Source organism: Scyliorhinus torazame, chromosome 3, assembly GCF_047496885.1.
Source record: "Scyliorhinus torazame isolate Kashiwa2021f chromosome 3, sScyTor2.1, whole genome shotgun sequence".
Lineage (NCBI taxonomy): Eukaryota > Metazoa > Chordata > Chondrichthyes > Carcharhiniformes > Scyliorhinidae > Scyliorhinus > Scyliorhinus torazame.
Genome location: NC_092709.1, coordinates 141,563,336 through 141,581,278, shown reverse-complemented (window position 1 = coordinate 141,581,278; position 17,943 = coordinate 141,563,336). Strand labels below are relative to the sequence as shown.

The following is a 17,943-nucleotide window of genomic DNA, read 5'->3' as shown; positions in this document are numbered from 1 at the left end:
TATTACATGGGTCCCTGGGGAGGGGGTCTCCCTAATACAGGGGTCCTGGGGGCAGGGCCCTCCTATAACAGGGGCTCCTGGGGGTCTCCCTATTAAAATGGGCAGGAGAGTCTGGTAGAAGAGGACAAGGCAGGCAGTGCATTGTGAAGGGGAGAGGGGGCCCTCGGATTGACTTTGGGGGCAATTACCTTAAGGAGTTACTCCCTTGGTCCACCGCAAGATCCACCACGTCAGATTCACGCTTAGTGAGACCTGTTGTAATTGCCGCCCACAGAGGGTCGGAAAATAGGGTGCCGGACCCACTAAATAGAGGCAAATGGACCCAATTGCATCCATTTACATCCCCCCACTGGTGCGTCGGCGTGAACCTCAATCCCGCCACCAGCAGGGCGTAGGAGCACCAGGATTCAATCGGTGCCGATTTTCCTCGAGGGCCGATTCTCCGTCCCATCAGAAAACGGGCTTCAGGAATCCCGGGACCAAGAATCCACCATTATGTTTTAAATCAAACAAAATCGCTGTCTGCAAAAATAAGAAAAATTTTGCAACGTTACCTTTCCCATTACTGTCATGTGTCGCACAGACCTGTATGGACTTCACGGATATAATGGCATTTTTAAAAACATCATTCAAGTGATGTGGGTGTCGCAGGCTAGGCCAGCATTGTTTTTTTAAAATAAATTTAGACTACCTAATTATTTTTTTTTCCAATTAAGGGGCAATTTAGCGTGGCAATCCACCTCCCTGCACATCTTTGGGTTGTGGGGGCGAAACCCACGCAAACACGGAAAGAAGGTGCAAACTCCACGCGGACAGTGACCCTGGGCCGGGACTGAACCTGGGTCCTCAGTGCCGTGAGGCAGCAGTGCTAACCACTGCGCCACCGTGCTGCCCCTAGGCCAGCATTGGTATCCCATTCCTAATTGCCCTCGAGAAGGTAGTGGTGAGCTGCCTTTTTGAACCGCAGCAATCCATGTGGTGTAGGCACGTCCAGAGTGCTGTTAGGGAGAGAGTTCTGTGATTTTGACCCGGTGACAGTGAAGGAACAGCGCTATATTTCCAAGTCAGGATGGTGAGTGGCTAAGGCAGCACAGTGGCACAGTGGTTAGCACAGCTGCCTCACGGCGCCGAGGTCCCAGGTTCGATCCTGTCTCTGGGTTACTGTCCGTGTGGGGTTTGCACATTCTCCCCTTGTCTGCATGGGTTTCACCCCACAACCCAAAGATGTGCAGGGTAGGTGTATTGGCCCTGCTAAATTGCCCCTTAATTGGAAAAAAATGAATTGGGTACTCTAAATTTATTTTTAAAAAAGGACGGTGTGTGGCTTGGAGGGTGAATTTCCAGGTATTGGTTTTCCCATCCATCTGCTGCCCTTGTCTTTCTAAAACTTGGAAAATAGGAGGAGTAGGCCGTTCGGCCCTTCTAGCCTGCTCCACCATTCAAAATGATCATTGCTGTTCCGCTATCTCAATGCCATACTCCTGCACTCTCCCCATACCCTTTGACACCTTTAGAAATCTATTTATTTCCTTCTTAACTATTTGCAGTGATTTGGCCTCCATAAGGTACAGAATTCCACAGGTTCACCACCCTCTGAATGAAGATATTTCTCCTCAGCTCAGTCTTAAATGGCCAACTCCGTATCCTGACACTGTGACCCCTTGGCTAGACCCTCCAGCCGGAGGAAACAACATCCCTACATCCTTTCTGTCCAGCCCCGTCAGAATTTTATATGTTTCAATGAAATCCCCTCTCATTCTTCCAAATTCCACTGAATACAGGCCCAGTCAACCCAATCTCCCTACCTACAATAATGCTGCCATCCCAGGAATTAGTCTGGTGAACCTTCGCTCCACTCGCTCTATGGCGAGTATATCCTTTCTCAGATAAGGAGACCAAAACTGCACACAATACTCCAGGTGTGGTCTCACCAAGGTCCTGTACAGCTGTAATAAGGCATTCATTCTCTTCTACTCCAGTCCTCTTGCAATAAAGGCCAACATATCATTTGCCTTCCTAACTGCTTGCTGCACCTGCTTGCTATCAGTGACTGGTGCACTGGGACACATCGGTCCCTTTGTATGTCAACATTTACCAATCTATCACCATTTGAATAATACTCTGCCATTCTGTTTCTCATTTATCCACATTATACTGCATCTGCCACATATTTACCCACTCACTCAACTTGTCTAAATCACCTTGAAGCCTCTTAACATCTTTCTCACCACTCACATTCCCATCAAGTTTTGTGTTGTCAGCAAACTTAGAAATATTACTTTTGGTTCCCTCATCCAAATCATTGATGTGTATTTGAATAGCTGGGACCCAAGCAGTGATCTCTGTGGGACCTCATAAGTCCTGCCTGCCACTTCAAAAAAGACCCATTTATCCCTACTCTCTATTTCCTGTCTAAAACCTCTTTTCAATCCGTGCCAGCATATTACCCCCAATCCCATCCACTTTAATTTGCACAATAACCTCTTATGTGGGACTTTATGAAAAGCTTTCTGAATTGTAGTGGTCATAGGTTTGGAAGATGCTATCAAAGGAGCCTTGGTAAGGGGCTGCAATGCACCTTGTAGATGGTTTACACTGCTGCCACTGTGCGTCAATGGTAGAGGGATTGAATGTTTGTGGATGGGATGCGAATCAAACGGGCTGCCTTGCTTTGGATAGTGTCATACTTCTTGAGTGTTGTTGGAGCTGCACTCATCCAGGCAAGTGGAGAGTATTCCATTACACTCCTGACTTGTGCCTTGTAGATGGTGGACAGACTTTGGGGGGGGGGGTCAGGAGATGAGTTAATCACTGTGGGATTCCCAGTCTATGACCTGTTCTTGTAGCCACAGTATTCATATGGCTCGTCTAGTTCAGTTTCTTGTCAATGGTAATCCCCAGGATAAAAGCTTGACAAACAAATTCATATTTATTTTTCAGTCTGTTTCGATTTCAAAACACACCCAGCCCATGTGCTGCTCTCTTTTAAGATGCCTACAGGATTAGTGTGACTGGAGGCAAGGAATATAAATTGCATGGTCGGCCTAGTTATCATATATGCACATTCTTGGCTGTTATGTTGCAATGCATAAAGCTTCTCCTTATTCTGTCCCCTCTTATTGGCACGATTCTCTTGTGGAGTTTGTACCTTCTGTTCTTATGTTGGCACATTTGACCATATTGCCTTACATTAGGGATAAAACAGGATCAGGCCTCTTAAGCTACATGATTTTACAGGAATGTCTAATGTTTGTGTACGACAAAAATTAAATGTTTTTTCTGGAAGTGCGAAGTCATTTGAACCACTGAATTATAGCACTGCTTTGAAATACATTTGTGGAGAGATTTTTTAAAAGTAGAATGCATCAATTTACACAGTTTCAGTATGAGAAATACACCAAAATATTGACTCACTTAGTCCCAACAGTGCCAGGAAAAAATATATCTATTGAGCAGAAAACCTATCCAAATTCTAGAAGGTACAATATTTGTTGTTGCTTTCCTTGCTGTTCATAAATAGGTTCATGGCGGGTGGCACGTGGCACAATGGTTAGCATTGCTGCCTACAGCGCTGAGGACCCGAGTTCAAATCCCGGCCTTGGGTCACTGTCCATGTGGAGTTTGCACATTCTCCCGTGTCTGCGTGGGTTTCACCTCCACAACCCAAAGATGTGCAGGTTAGGTGGATTGGCCAAGCTAAATTGCCCCTTAATTGGAAAAGAATAATTGGGTACTCTAAATTTATTTAAAAAAAAGGAAAAATAAATAAATAAATAGGTTCATGGCACTGAGCAAAATCCATGGTGCAAATTTACAGTTTAGTAAATGCTAATGAGATGCATATATAATGGGTCGCTCAAATTTTCCGATGATTTTGAGAATAATGTGTACCAGGCTTTATTTAGCCACATGTGATGCACGGTGGTGCTAACAATGTTTTCCAAGGTGGCCATTTGTAGATAGGTTCCACTATCTACCATTGTTTCCAGTGTCCGGGAGTATCCCATCATTATAATTTTGAACAAATTACTAATTTTGCCGGGCAGATATAATTCTCTTTGCTAGATCCAATGGAGTTCCTCACATGTTGTGGGTACGAAAAAGACATGTTCAGGAATATAATGTGATTAACTATTTTTTTTTAAACAGTCCATTGGACTAATATGCATTAATTCAAACATTTCAAAATTAACATCTTGACATATTTATCACATCCACAAGGTAAAAACCTGAGCCAGGTTTAAAAAGTGTTATATTTAGCGAAGAGCAGCACAAGTATATTAACTCAGAGAAACGGAAGGTTCAACGCACCTCTTGCATTTCCCGAAATGGTAAACTTGTTTGCGCTTTGACCAGTCCATAAGCCTACAAAGCCAACGAATGTTGTTCCTTTGTAAACGATCTGAATGAAGGATTTTAATTAAAACAGACACACAGTTCAGACTTCAGCAATGAATAAAACATCATTTTGCTGCGGAATACGAGTTATGAGCTGAACGAAAAAAATGAAACAGCTCATCAGCAAGGAGAGGAATGTTCTACTGCAGTGAATGACTGGCTCATGGCAAGGGAGAGGAAGCCTAAATTAAGGCAAAATAATTAACATATTAGCTTTAGAACTGCCCTGGTAAAGTATGTTGCCTGTATTTAATTCTTTGTCCATAATTAAACAATTAAATATTATATTTTCCAATAAGAAAAATAATGAATACTTATGAGCATTTTCACAATCAGGAACAATATTACAATATTACATACACATAGTTTTCATAGAATTTACAGTGCAGAAGGAGGCCATTCGGCCTATCGAGTCTGCACCGGCTCTTGGAAAGAGCACCCCACCCAAGGTCGACACCTCCACCCTATCCCCATAACCCAGTAACCCCACCCAACACTAAGGGCAATTTTGGACACTAAGGGCAATTTATCATGCCCAATCCACCTAACCTGCATCTTTGGACTGTGGGAGGAAACCGGAGCACCCGGAGGAAACCCACGCACACACGGGGAGGATGTGCAGACTCCGCACAGACAGTGACCCAAGCCGGAATAGAACCTGGGACCCTGGAGCTGTGAAGCAATTGTGCTATCCACAATGCTACCGTGCTGCCCATGATACATGATGTGTAGGAACTGTAGTGTTAACCATGCCAAGCAGGTAAAATAAACATTGGCTAGAATTTTACGATATTCTTTTCACAAGCCTTCTCCCCATCGCTGGGCCAGTCTGTAACTTGTTTTTCCGTTTTGCTTTCAGAGAGCGCTGGGCCTTGTTCTGTTATTAACACATTCTGCTATCTGATCTTTCTGCCACCTTTAGCAGTTTCCTTAGTCTTTCAGATTACCAGTCTCTTTGTCTTACATCCATGTGATCTTTGTCAAACCTTTCCTGAGCTCCCACCTAGCCCTGACCTATTTATTTCACTCTCTTCAACAGTATAAAACCCATTTCGACCTCACTTTAGCTCGGAAAATGATTCATGCAGACTCAAAAACTCTCTCCACAGATGCTGTCAGACTGGCTGTGTTTTTCCAGCATTTTCTGTTTTATTTCAGATTTCTAGCATACGTGGTATTTTCCCTTAACTTTTGCGAAAATTTAAATTGCCCTGACCAGACTGGAAGATGCACAAATCTTCAGTATGCACAGTAGATGCACGCACTTGATCATCTGATAGTCACTTGACACTGCCATGGGGCTCTTTAAAATGTTGTCCATTACCTTGTCCCAGAGTCCTACAGCTTCTGAGACAGGGCTTCCCGCCCTCCAGCACTCTTTCGCCAGGATGACGGTCTGTAAGCTGCCCTTGCTACTAATTGGTGGTAATTAATGTATTATCAAGCGTGGACGAACAGCGGGCCCAGAAGTCGGAATGCCACCAACCTCCAGGGCAGAACCGCTGTCAGCGAGCGACTGTATTACTCAACCCATCTAAGCCCGAGGGGTTTTATTCCCCAGCACTCAAATTCACTGTGGAATTAACTTCCTAACAAACCATTCAGCCTATTGAGCCTGTTCCAGCAGCTTCTCTCCACCCCAATCACATCAAATGTCACTTCTCTTGCTCACTTTCTGGAACCTTGAATATTCCTCTTTTTCAAGTAACAAATTCCCTTTTAGAACTCACTGACAAGACTCTGCTTCACTAATTGAGCTTGACGACCATTTCCACTTTCTAAGCATGTTCATGCAGATAATCTTCTTTCTAACTTCCTCACTAATTCTTTATTTGCTTATGGGAAGTATCCATGACAAGGCTAGAATTTATTGTCCATCTCTAACTGCCATTGAGAAAGTGGTTGACCTTTGATTTATGTTTTCTTATTACCCATCTCACTGATCAACGGAAATAATATATCATGGTTTACCTTCATAAACATAAAGGTCTTTCAGGCCAATCTTCAACCATCTCAAGTTTAAGAAAAAGTTGTAATTTGTTTTAAGTCTCATTTCTGAATATAATGCTATAATTTCCAAAGATGGGCAAAGGAATTCTCAATATTTATCTGACAAATGAACTTTAGCCCCAGCATAGCAAACGGAGATAATCTCCTGGTTTTTCCTTTTTAAAAATACACATGTTGTAATTTTAACTCAACACCTACCTGACCATTCTTTACAAATTGTAGGTCAACTGTGAGAGATCTTAAAATATCAATGAAAGCATAATCCAGATTTCTACCGTGGTAAATATTTCCTCTTGAGTCTTGAGCAACAATGCTAGTGCAAAAACTGAGAACAGTGAACAGTGATATGAGTTACACGCCAGTTCAGAGACCAAACACTTCAGTGGTGACACAACAACATGCAATTATTTAGAGTCTTCAAGGTAGGAAAATGGCCAAAATTCTTCATAAGTGTTGTAATAATAAAGACGCTGTAAGGGTGGCACGATGGTGCAATGGTTAGCATGCTGCTTACAGCGCTGAGGACCCAGATTCAATCCCGGCCCTGGGTCACTGTTTCTGTGGAGTATGCACATTGTCTGCGTGGGTTTCACCCCCAGAACCCAAAGATGTGCAGGTTAGGTGGAATGGCCACATTAAACTGCCCCTTAATTGGAAAAAAAAATTGGGTACCCTAAATTTAAAAAACAAAACGATGATGTACAAGAAAAAAGAGATATTAGGAAACTTCGCCAGAAACCTCCTCGAAGAGGTAGGCTTTACTCCATAGCCGGAATTTTGCGATATTTTGTCAGAGGTGTCAGGCTTTGACTGAAACCCGGCGTGTAGCATTCCAGCTGCACAGCCGAGTTGTTTTAATCCAGATTATCAGGTACTCTGGAAAAAAAAATCAGTGGCCATGGCCGCTGTGGCGGGCAGGGCCTGATAGAGCTGGCAAGGCCAGTTCCACAAAGATCAGGCTGCCATCCTTAAAGGGCAACCCGATCAACACAAAACAAACAACCTCCATCAGCAACCCCCACCCCACTTCATGGACATGAGGGACCCCACCCACAAGCAACGGGCCTCTGCACCCCCACCACAGCATCAGGGCCTACCGCGCCCCCCCCCCCCCCCCCCCCCCCCAACAAACAGAAAGGTAACCCTGCCCCCAATTGAGTTCCCCAGAGGGTTCTCCCCTGGCACTGCCCCCGGCACAGTTTGGCACAGCCAGGATGAAAATTCCAGCCTGGCATGTCCCTCATGGCGGAGGGGTTTACAGATGGTTTTGAAATATGAGATACAGTCGAGAGGATTCCCCCCGGGGGCGCAAGGTAAGTATAGCCCCCGGGGGAATCCTCTCGACTGTATCTCTGCAAACCTCTCCGTCATGAGGTATAACTATTCAGTGAAGGGGGAACATGTGACCAGGGGGCTCACTCATTATATGTAAATGCATTAAAATTAGGCTCTCACCTTTTGTGGGCATCAACCTTGTTACCTCACCGGCGAGGGGCATTGGAAATCGGGAAACAAGATCTCTCCAGCGAGGTTTTGTGCCTCTGTCGCCATTCCCACTGATGGCAAATTTGGGCGCAAAATCGCTTCCCCCACATGACAATGAATCCTAGCCCTGAATTACTTGTGGACATATTGAGCTTTTAAGTGAGACACGTATTCGGGGCAGCACGGTGGTGCAGTGGTTAGCACTATTGCCTCACGGCTCTGAGGACCTGGGTTCGATCCTGGCCCAGGGTCACTGTCTGCATATTCTCCCCGGGTCTGCATGGGTCTCGTCTCATCCCCACAACCCAAAGATGTGCAGGGTAGGTGGATCGATCATGCTAAATTGCTCCATAATTGGAAAAGAAATTAATTGAGTACTCTAAATTTATCTTAAAAAAGACATGTATTTTTCAAAAAGGACATACATGAAAAAACAGGCTGAGCCTGTAAAGCCACTTTCTGGAAAATTCTTTTGTGAATTATAATTGACCAACTAGTCTACATAGTACGGAATGTCAGATCATTTTTCAGACAGAGTCGCTTCCAAGGAAGATATGCAATGCAAAGACTGAACTCCTGTAAGACTGTAATCTCTTCTGATAATTGAGGCTGTTTACCATCCCAGCAGAACCAGTCGTCTGTGAATTATATCCCAGACTGTAGACATGACGGGTGTTGAAAGAGGGCAGTTCTGGGCAAAAGACCTGTCTGTGTTTCTCCTTTTCCAAGAATACACAAGAAAAGGGTGTAAAAAGCAACTGAAACTCTGATCTCACTGTGCTAGCCTGGTTTCTAGCTCTACTGTGCTGGTGTCTGCTGTGACCATCACCTTTGTAGAACATCCTCCAGGCATCCCTGCACTTGCAGGTACGAAAGTCTCTCTCTGACTGCTGAAAGAAAGACACAAGTCAGTGAAGCCACGGTCAAAAAGAAATAGGACAATTCCCTTCAGCTAACCTGCAGAACCAAGAATCTCCAAACTGAAGGGAGAAAAGTCGGCGGGACGTCAATCGCGCCGCACGCCTCGGGGAATGGCACGGGTGGGCGCGAGGCAATGGATTTCGGGGCTGCCGATATTTTCCTGTCCGGATGGGCCATAGTCCCGCCACGGGTCACGTCGGCGTGAATCAAAACAGCTTTAAATCAGCGTCAACCAGTGCTCAAGGTTGACGCCGACCAGAGTGGAGGTGGGTGACGGCCTGGGGGGTTGGCCGCTGGAGAGGTGATGGCGTGGCCGCAGTCTGTATGAGTGGGGGAGAGGTGTGTGTAGGGTTGCGTGTGTGTGTGTGCGGCGGCGGGGACCGTGCCGGGGAGGGGGACGGGGAGGTGCGTGCCGGGGAGGGGGACGGCGGGGGGGGGTCCGGCCGGGGAGGGGGACCGGGAGGTCCGTGCCGGGGAGGGGGGCGGGAGGTGCGTGCCGGGGAGGGGGCGGCGGGGGGATCCATGCCAGGGAGGGGGACGGGGAGGTGCGTGCCGGGGAGGGGGGCAGCGGGGACGGGGGTCCGTGCCGGGGAGGGGGACGGGGAGGTGCGTGCCGGGGAGGGGGACGGGGAGGTGCGTGCCGGGGAGGGGGACGGGGAGGTGCGTGCTGGGGAGGGGGCGGGGAGGTGGGTGCCGGGAAGGGGGACGGGTCCGTGCCGGGGAGGGGGACGGGAGGGTCCGTGCCGGGGAGGGGGACGGGGAGGTGCGTGCCGGGGAGGGGGGAATGCGAGGGCAAGTGAGTTGGTCCACCTGGCCAGGTGCCAGCCTCCAACAGTCGGACCCATGCGGTCCATGCCACCTGGCTGGGGGGAGGAGGTGGTATGGGCAATGATGACATGTTGTCGTTGCCCGCCCCCCTCACCCACAGGCCGTCATGTTTTCCAGTCAGCCAGCGATGTTGGCCGCCGTGGCGGCAGCCGCTAATGTCCATGTTGCCCTGGATGAGGAGGAGGAGGAGGAGCGTGCCAGAGAGGCGGCGCAGGCTTCCGCAGAGGGGCAGGCGGCAGCCGATCAGGCTGGAGGGACACCCGCCCGACAGGACGAGGAGGGGGAGGAGGACGCCGCGGCCCCACGGCAGCGGAGGCACCCGAGGATGCCCTGTGTGTACCGGCCCCAGCTGTCGTACCAGGACCTCACGGACCGGGAATGCAGGAGGAGACTCCGGATGAGCCGGGAAACCGTGGCACACATCTGCCACCTGCTGGCACACCTGTCACCGCGTGGCACTGGCGGGGGACACCCTCTCCCCGTGTCCGTCAAGGTTACGGTGCCCCTGAACCTTTATGCAACGGGGTCATTCCAGGCACCGAGTGGGGACCTGTCCGGCAGTGACAGACGCCCTATATGTCATTGCGCACCGCTACATCCGCTTCCCTGTGGACCTGGCCAGCCAAGATGCCCAGGCCGTGGGCTTCTCTGCCGTGGCTGGGTTCCCCATGGTCCAGGACGCGATTGATGGGATGCACGTCGCCGTGCGGCCACCTGCAGATAACAGGGCCGTGTTCACCAATAGGAAGGGGACCTATTCGATGAACATACAGGTGGTCTGCGACCACCGCATGATGATCCTGCACGTCTGCACCCGTTACCCGGGCAGTGTACATGCCTCATACGTGTTGTCGCGGTCATACATCCCCGGCATGTACGAGGGACGCCATCCCCGGCTGAGGGGCTGGTTGCTGGGCGACAGGGGCTACCCATTGCGATCGTGACTGATGACGCCTATACGGAGGCCACGCAATGAGGCGGAGAACCGCTACAATGATGCCCATGTAGCGACAAGGGGAGTGATAGAGAGGTGCTTTGGCGTGCTGAAGATGTGTTTCAGGTGCCTGGACCTCTCTGGGGGCGCCCTCCAGTATCGGTCAGATAGGGTCGGCCGCATCATTGTGGTGTGCTGCGTCCTGCACAATATAGCCCAGCAGAGGGGCGATGTGCCGCAGGAAGAGGACGGCGGAGTGGAGGAGCAGCAGGAAGAGGCGCAGTCCTCCCCAGATGAGGGGGATGGGGGCAATGGTCAAGGCAGACGGTCTAGACACGGGCGGGTGGCTGTCCACCATTACCGGCTGGGCCAGCGGGCACGGGACAGGCTGATAGACGCCCGCTTCACTGATTAGATGGACATGGGAATCGGGTAGTATGGCCACAGACCGCACACCATGGCAACACCCGACCACCCACAACCCCCACCCATCCACCCACCCAGCACCTTCACCCCCTTCCCCAACTTCACCCACCCCACCCGCATGCACACCACCCCCCCATTGCCGATCCACCGGCGGCACAACGGCCGGGCTCACACAGTTGCCGGTGGACGCGTGTCTATTGCAGGACATGGAGGATGATGGCAACCCGCCCTGCGATGAGCTCCTGGCTCCACATCATTGGACGATGTCTGACCCATGGCCACAGTACCACCATCCACCCAGACCATCCCTGCATGCGGCTGTGACACTGCAACGCACAGTCCCGTCCTCTGCCCGGGGGGATGGTGAGGGCGGCCCAGGGGGAAGGGGGCAGACTCACCTGGGGCTGAGGTAAGACCACCCCTCACACACACACTTGCGCTCAACTTACATGACACCCCCGCACGCTTTGGACAGAGCACAAAGGCAGCTTCCGTAGGTGTAACATTGACTTTAATAACCAAAGGAGTTCATGCACGTGCCCTAGCCTCTAAAACTCATCTGTCCCCTGCACCCGTGCCAACTTACTCAGTGTCTAATTGTTTGGCCTTACGGGCCCTTTGACTACGCCTAGGTGGTTCCCCAGACGGTACAGCAGAACTGGCGGTGGACTCCTGTGATTCCTGCCCTCTGACACGGGATCCCTTTGGCGGCCGTTTCCTGGGGCGTCCTAGCCTAGATGGGCCAGGCTGCGGCCCGGGCGACTGGGATGGCGAGCTGCCAGCCTGTCCTGCCCGTTGCCCACCCGATGCACCTGGGACAGAAGGGGGGGGGAGCCCGAGGTGTTGAGGTGTTCCGGGACCTCCCCTACAATGGGACCCGGAACGGGCCCCAGCACCTCCTCCTCCCTCGGGGTGCCCGATGGCCCCCAGGCCTCTACATGTGTGGGGGAAGCGAACGAACTGGCCATCCGACGCCCCCCTGACATCTGGCGCTGCCAGTCCTGGAGGCCCGTGCTGGTATCAACAGGGGTCTGCAGGTTTACTGCCATGGAGCTCAGGGGGTTGGCAAACCCTGTCTGTGACTGTGTGACGCCGGCTCGCACATGGGCAATGGCGCCGATGCCCTCAGCAATGGCCTGCTGAGACTGGGCCATGGCCTTCAGAGACTGGGCCATGGCCTGCTGAGACTGGGCTATGGCCTGCTGAGACTGGGCCATGGCCTGCTGAGACTGGGCCATGGCCTTCAGAGACTGTGCCACGGAGTTGAGCCCCTCTGCCATCTGCCGCTGGCTCATGGCCTCCTGTGAGAGGGCAGCCATGTCCTGGGCCACAGACGCCGCCTGCACGGAAAGCCCCAGGCCTCGCAAACCGCTCCCCATGTCTGACACCGTCGCACCCATTGCCTCCACCGCGGAAGCCACCCGTGCGGTGTCGGCCTGGGTAGCACACATGACCGGCACCACTGCCAGCTCCTGGACGCGGGTGGACTCCTCGCGTTTGCATGGGTTTCCTCCAGGTGCCTCTCACAAGACCCGAAAGAGGTGCTGTTAGGTGATTGGACTTTCTGAATTTTCCTTCCATGCACCTGAACAGGTGCCGGAGTTTGGCGACTAGAGAGTTTTCACAGTAACGTCATTGCAGTGTTAATGTGAGCCTACTTGTGACAATAATAAAGATCATTCTAACAGTTCATTAAAAAAAAAGTGTGAATGTTCCAAGGTAAATTATTCCCGAGAGACCACACATCCAACTCCGAATTTGGATAAGAACATCTAACTGTATGGCTTTCTTTACAGGGTAAGCTGAAGTAGTTCAGGTGTAAAATTTATCAAAGTTCAACAGTTTTGACTGTTAAGTAACTACATGCCAAAGGACACCTACCCAGAAATTTCATAAAAAAGGTTGATAAGAAGTCCATCTCCAAGGTTTAAACCTAGGGCTTTACATATTCCTCGGATTTCTGCTTCATAGGGTTGCGGTAATATCTTGCCTAGCTGTGGTGCTAGCCGTTCAACAATGGAAATCACCCACTTCGGAACAACAGAACTGTAACACAAAGATTTGATTCTTTCAAGAATATTTGTCATACATTTTCTTACAACACATTAGAAAAATAAATATGTCTGAACAATTAGACTTAAGGTAAAGTCGCCATAGCCCCAGATGCCCATAGCCTGCTTTCCCCTTTGAGGGGGAGAACTGACCGGTGATGATGTAACCTGAGGACCACCACACCTGAGGTGAGGAACAAGGTTGAGAAGGCGGGGCCTTCATGAATAACCTCAGCCAGTACGGGAATTGAACCCACGCTGCTGGCCTCTCTCCGCATCATCAGCCAGCTGACCAGTCAAGTGAATATAACCAGCTTAACACCTGTTAAACAGAGCAGCTGGTTCACAGAATAATATTAATGGAGGTTTCCATAAACAAACTTTTGTTGCTGACAATGCAAAACATGTACCTTTTCTATAACCTGCCTTCAGCAAAGGTGGCTGGCTGGGGATTAGAGATTATCCTACTTACATCATTATGCTTAATGATTTAAATAGCCTTATGTATCCTGCCAAACTCTCCTGGAAAAGAAATGCTAGCCACAGACCAGCAAATTGAAGTAACAAAATATTAATTTCAATAATTTCAAGCTACAAAGCACAAATGCTTGGAAAATACTGAACGCATAAAGCTTACAAACTGTAGTGGGCAAGTCTGTAAAAGCTCCATTATCTTTGCTGACAACTTTTTTAGATAGGACATACAAGTCCTGTTTTCAAAGACAAACTTAGAAGGCAAAAAATTCAGTTGTATTTCGTATTTTGCACACCTTGTATTATCAACTTCCTGTGGCAGGCAAGAAATGGTCTGTTAATTATCCTTACCTTTGCCCATTTAATATCGACGATATCAAGTAGCTGGAAGTGCAAGATGAAAGTGGCACAATATCCTCTATAGGACATCAGAGTCTGAGTGAACAGTGTAAATAACTGTATATCTCCTTAACCAGTCAGATTGAAGCATTGTGAAATTTACAATGCAAATACTGAAAATGAATGTAAATGTTTAGAAATAACACCCAATGCAATTAGCGTCAATGTTATTTAGTCAGCATTATTTTGACACATTGCTGAATAAAAAAGACATGCTGCCAAAGCTTTTTACTTTGCACCCATCAGGACTAGAGGCAGACTTATCATGAAGCACACAGCGTGAAATGCAGAGACCTGGTCCATTGGGAGACCCCATTCTGTGACGTGACTGTGGTGAGTGGAAGTCCGCCTCTGGTGTGTATTTATTTACAAGTGGGTGGTCATGCCCAACATTTCACTCACAAACCACCCTCGCTCGCTCACTCATCCCAATGCTTCTTCAAGCCATGATTATGATTCCTTTATTTTAAAATCCACAGTCCTGCAAAAAAACAGACAATGGGTTTTCCCCCTCTCTCTCTGGTTGACGTCAGTCGATAAGCCCACATTCAGCACCCTGTGGCCATAACCCGGGCAGCAATGCCACCTCTTGTCAAACACAGCTGCCAGGCCACGCCCCTCTCCTTCACTGCCACCAGACTGTAATCTGCTCCCCGCTGTGCGATGCCAAGTGCTGGGTTCACTCCTACCCAAATCAAAGTGGAAGCCGTGATATTAAGGTGCTCAGCCAGAGGAAGAGTGAGGGATGAACGGGCGCAGGCTAGGCCTACAACTGACACCACTGTATATAATGGGATTTTTATTCCACTTCTGTTTCAATTTTCACCATCTGTAATATTGTATTTTTAATTGATATCGGCTACTATGTACTATGTCAGAGGGGATCACCTCGGGTTACATTTCCGAGGTTAAAGTCAGTGTTCACGACCAATCTGAAATGTTTATTTGAACAAAGTAGCAAAGTGCATATAAATTAAAAAATACTGGATATGAACGTATTGGATCGTTCAATTTTCTAAAAATAAATGTAGAGCACACAATCCTTTTTTTTCCAATGAAGGGGTAATTTAGCGTGGCCAAGCTACCTACCCTGCGCATCTTTGGGTTGTGGGGGTGAGACCCACGCAGACACGGGGAGAATGTGCAAACTCCCACGGACAGTGACCCGGAGCGGGATCGAACCTGTCGGCGCCGTGAGGCAGCAGTGCTAACCACTTCATCACCGTGCCGCCGCGAGAGCAGATAATTCTATAGGGGTTAACTATTTGATTTTAAATATAAACATGGGACAGTAAGATTTAATTTACTGACTGTTAGTTCAATGCCTCGTTCTAGATGCTGTGCTTGACTCTGATGGTTTAATGTCTGGAGCATTAAACAAAATATTGTAGATCCTGGAAATTGAAGTGAAAATAAAAGTGCTGAAGATACTCAGATCAGTCAGCATTTATGGAGAGAGACACAGAATCGTTAATGCCAATTTGTTCATTCTCCGCAGATGCATGTTTGCCGTCACTATCACATTGATGTCATTGGGAGCGGAGTTTGACATAATTGGGGGCCGGGCTTGAGGTCATTTGGGGCGGACTGCCATGTCACCAGAGGGCTGGGTGTGACATGGGGGCCCAGGAAAGAGAGAAACGCGGGGCCTCCAAAATTGTACGTCCACCTCTGATCAGGATAATACACAATACCAAATTGTGCGAGGAAAATGTGATGTGTATATATACAACTGTTTATAAATATGAGAAATGCCAATAAAAAGATTTTAAAAAAAAAAGAATACCAAATTATAAAGGAAACAACAATTTATACTGCAGGAGGAGAATACTGATTTGTTGACAAGTGGACTCTGATCGGTAGCTTTACGGTTAAATGTTAGCTATCAATGAGCTAGTGCATTCTCCATGGCAATGCCTTGACTAATCAGAGTCCTGAGGGGTGAACGTTGTCAGGGGCTGAGGGAGGGGGGAGCACTGTCGAGGGATGATGGGAGGGGTGAATGGTGTCGGGGATGAGGGAGGGGTGAATGGTGTTGGGGGTGAGGGAGGGGGAATAGTGTCGGGGATGAGGGAGGGGTGAATGCTGTCGGGGATGAGGGAGGGGTGAATGGTGTCGGAGATGAGGGAGGGGGAATGCTGTTGGGGATGAGGGAGGGGTGAATGCTGTCGGGGATGAGGGAGGGGTGAATGGTGTCGGGGAAGAGGGAGGGGGGAATAGTGTCGGGGATGAGGGAGGAGTGAATGGTGTCGGGGAAGAGGGAGGGGGGAATAGTGTCGGGGATGAGGGAGGGGTGAATGCTGTCGGGGATGAGGGAGGGGTGAATGGTGTTGGAGATGAGGGAGGGGGAATGCTGTTGGGGATGAGGGAGGGGTGAATGCTGTCAGGGATGAAGGAGGGGGATTGCTGTCGGGGATGAGGGAGGGGTGAATGGTGTCGGGGATGAAGGAGGGGGATTGCTGTCAGGGATGAGGGAGGGATGAATGCTGTCGGGGATGATGGAGGGGTGAATGGTGTTGGGGATGAGGGAGGGGGAATGCTGTGGGGGATGAGGGAGGGGGAATGCTGTCGGGGATGAGGGAGGGGTGAACACTGTTGGGGATGATGGAGGGGTGAATGGTATCAGGGATGAGGGAGGGGGTATGCTGTCGGGGATGAGGGAGCGGTGAATGGTGTCGGGGATGAGGGAGGGGTGAATGGTGTCGGGGATGAGGGAGGGGTGAATGGTGTCGGGGATGAGGGAGGGGGGAATGCTGTTGGGCGAATGAGTGCGTGTGGAACAGTGTTGGGGTTAAGGAGGGGGGAATAGTGTGGAGGTGGGTGGTGGTGGGGGTGAACATCACTGGGGGCGAGGAGGGAGTGAGCTTTGTCGCCGAGACGGTTGTGCAGTGTTGGGGGTGACAGCTCCATCAAATGTAAGTCAAACAACTCAAGACAGACCTTAAGGGGCAAGCCTTAAGTTTATGGTCCTTTGGCTGGTGCCAAGACCGGAAGGTGCGAAGAATCCAGCATAAAATAGGAAATGGGTAGACAGATTGAATAAAGTCAGGACTGGGCACACACTCTCCACTGACTTGGGGTTGTGTGGGCTCCACACCAAACCTGGCCAGAAAATGATGCTGAACAATATAACCACCTGGAACAAACCAGGCGACTGCAGAAAAGTAACATCAAAAGCACAACAGGCCACAAATGAGAGCTTAGGCACTGTCTAAACTGGAAAGATACACAGAAATAAGTGGGACAATGGGAATGAATAAAATTGCCTCACAACATTAAAAACAATGTGCTCCCGACCGACAGAAATGAGAGAGTAGCTGAATGCCCCCATAACCATAAAGACAATACAAACAGCAGCACTGAGAGGCTGGCTGGGGACAGCAGCTGTCCTCACCCTATAACCTGGTGCACCATCCTACGGAACTGCGCCGCATCGTAATGTCTCAACACCGGCTCCCAGCGCTGGTCAGGCGGCAGCTCCAGACTCACATTGAAACGCGGAGCGGGGAAATCCCCAGAGCCCGCGGGCAATAAACACAGCAACAGCAACTGTGAATAGAGCAACATTTTCCCAGGAAGCAGAACGCTATTATCTCCGGCTCAAGAAGAGGGAAGTCACTTTTATGCACAGCCTCCACTGACAGGAAATCCAACCCCTCCCTCTTCCTGCCAAACATGCGGAAGAAACTCTTCCACCGTTGCTGTTTATTCCACATGGAATCCACACACACTCTTGGTGTGAGCACACCCCGTCTTATGCGGCCTTACTAAAGCCCCTTTGGTCATGTAGGGGCACATTTTACTTTATCCACAGCTGTCAACCACTCTTTTAAAAAATGTTATAATTTGAAAAATAAACCCATGGTCAATAGCTTGCTGCAGCGTGCCAGTTTGGGATGAGGCGGAATTTAACCCTCACAATTCGGGGAAGGGGGAGTGAAGGGAATTTCGATCAGCTGGTAGGTTAAAACACCTGAAACCAGACCTCAACCCACCTACTTGCGGTTTTAATGGAGG

General features: G+C 49.4%; 1 protein-coding gene across 3 annotated transcripts in view; it reads right to left on the bottom strand.

Annotated features, from left to right (window-relative positions):
• Positions 1–17,564, bottom strand: part of LOC140408713 (N-acylethanolamine-hydrolyzing acid amidase-like) — a 46,112-nt gene extending 28,548 nt beyond the window's left edge. Inside the window, exons 1-4 of one of the 3 annotated variants that reach the window (XM_072496306.1) lie at positions 17,321–17,563; positions 12,884–13,048; positions 6,607–6,733; positions 4,312–4,402 (exon numbers count right to left, since the gene is read on the bottom strand). In XM_072496306.1, the coding sequence (XP_072352407.1) occupies positions 4,312–4,402; positions 6,607–6,733; positions 12,884–13,048; positions 17,321–17,493 (556 nt within the window). In that variant the 5' untranslated portion in view covers positions 17,494–17,563. Of the gene's footprint in view, positions 1–4,311; positions 4,403–6,606; positions 6,734–12,883; positions 13,049–17,320 lie in introns of all 3 variants that reach the window. The other 2 variants (XM_072496305.1, XM_072496307.1) reach the window with 2 other exon arrangements.
• Between the last annotated feature and the right edge of the window lie 379 nt (positions 17,565–17,943).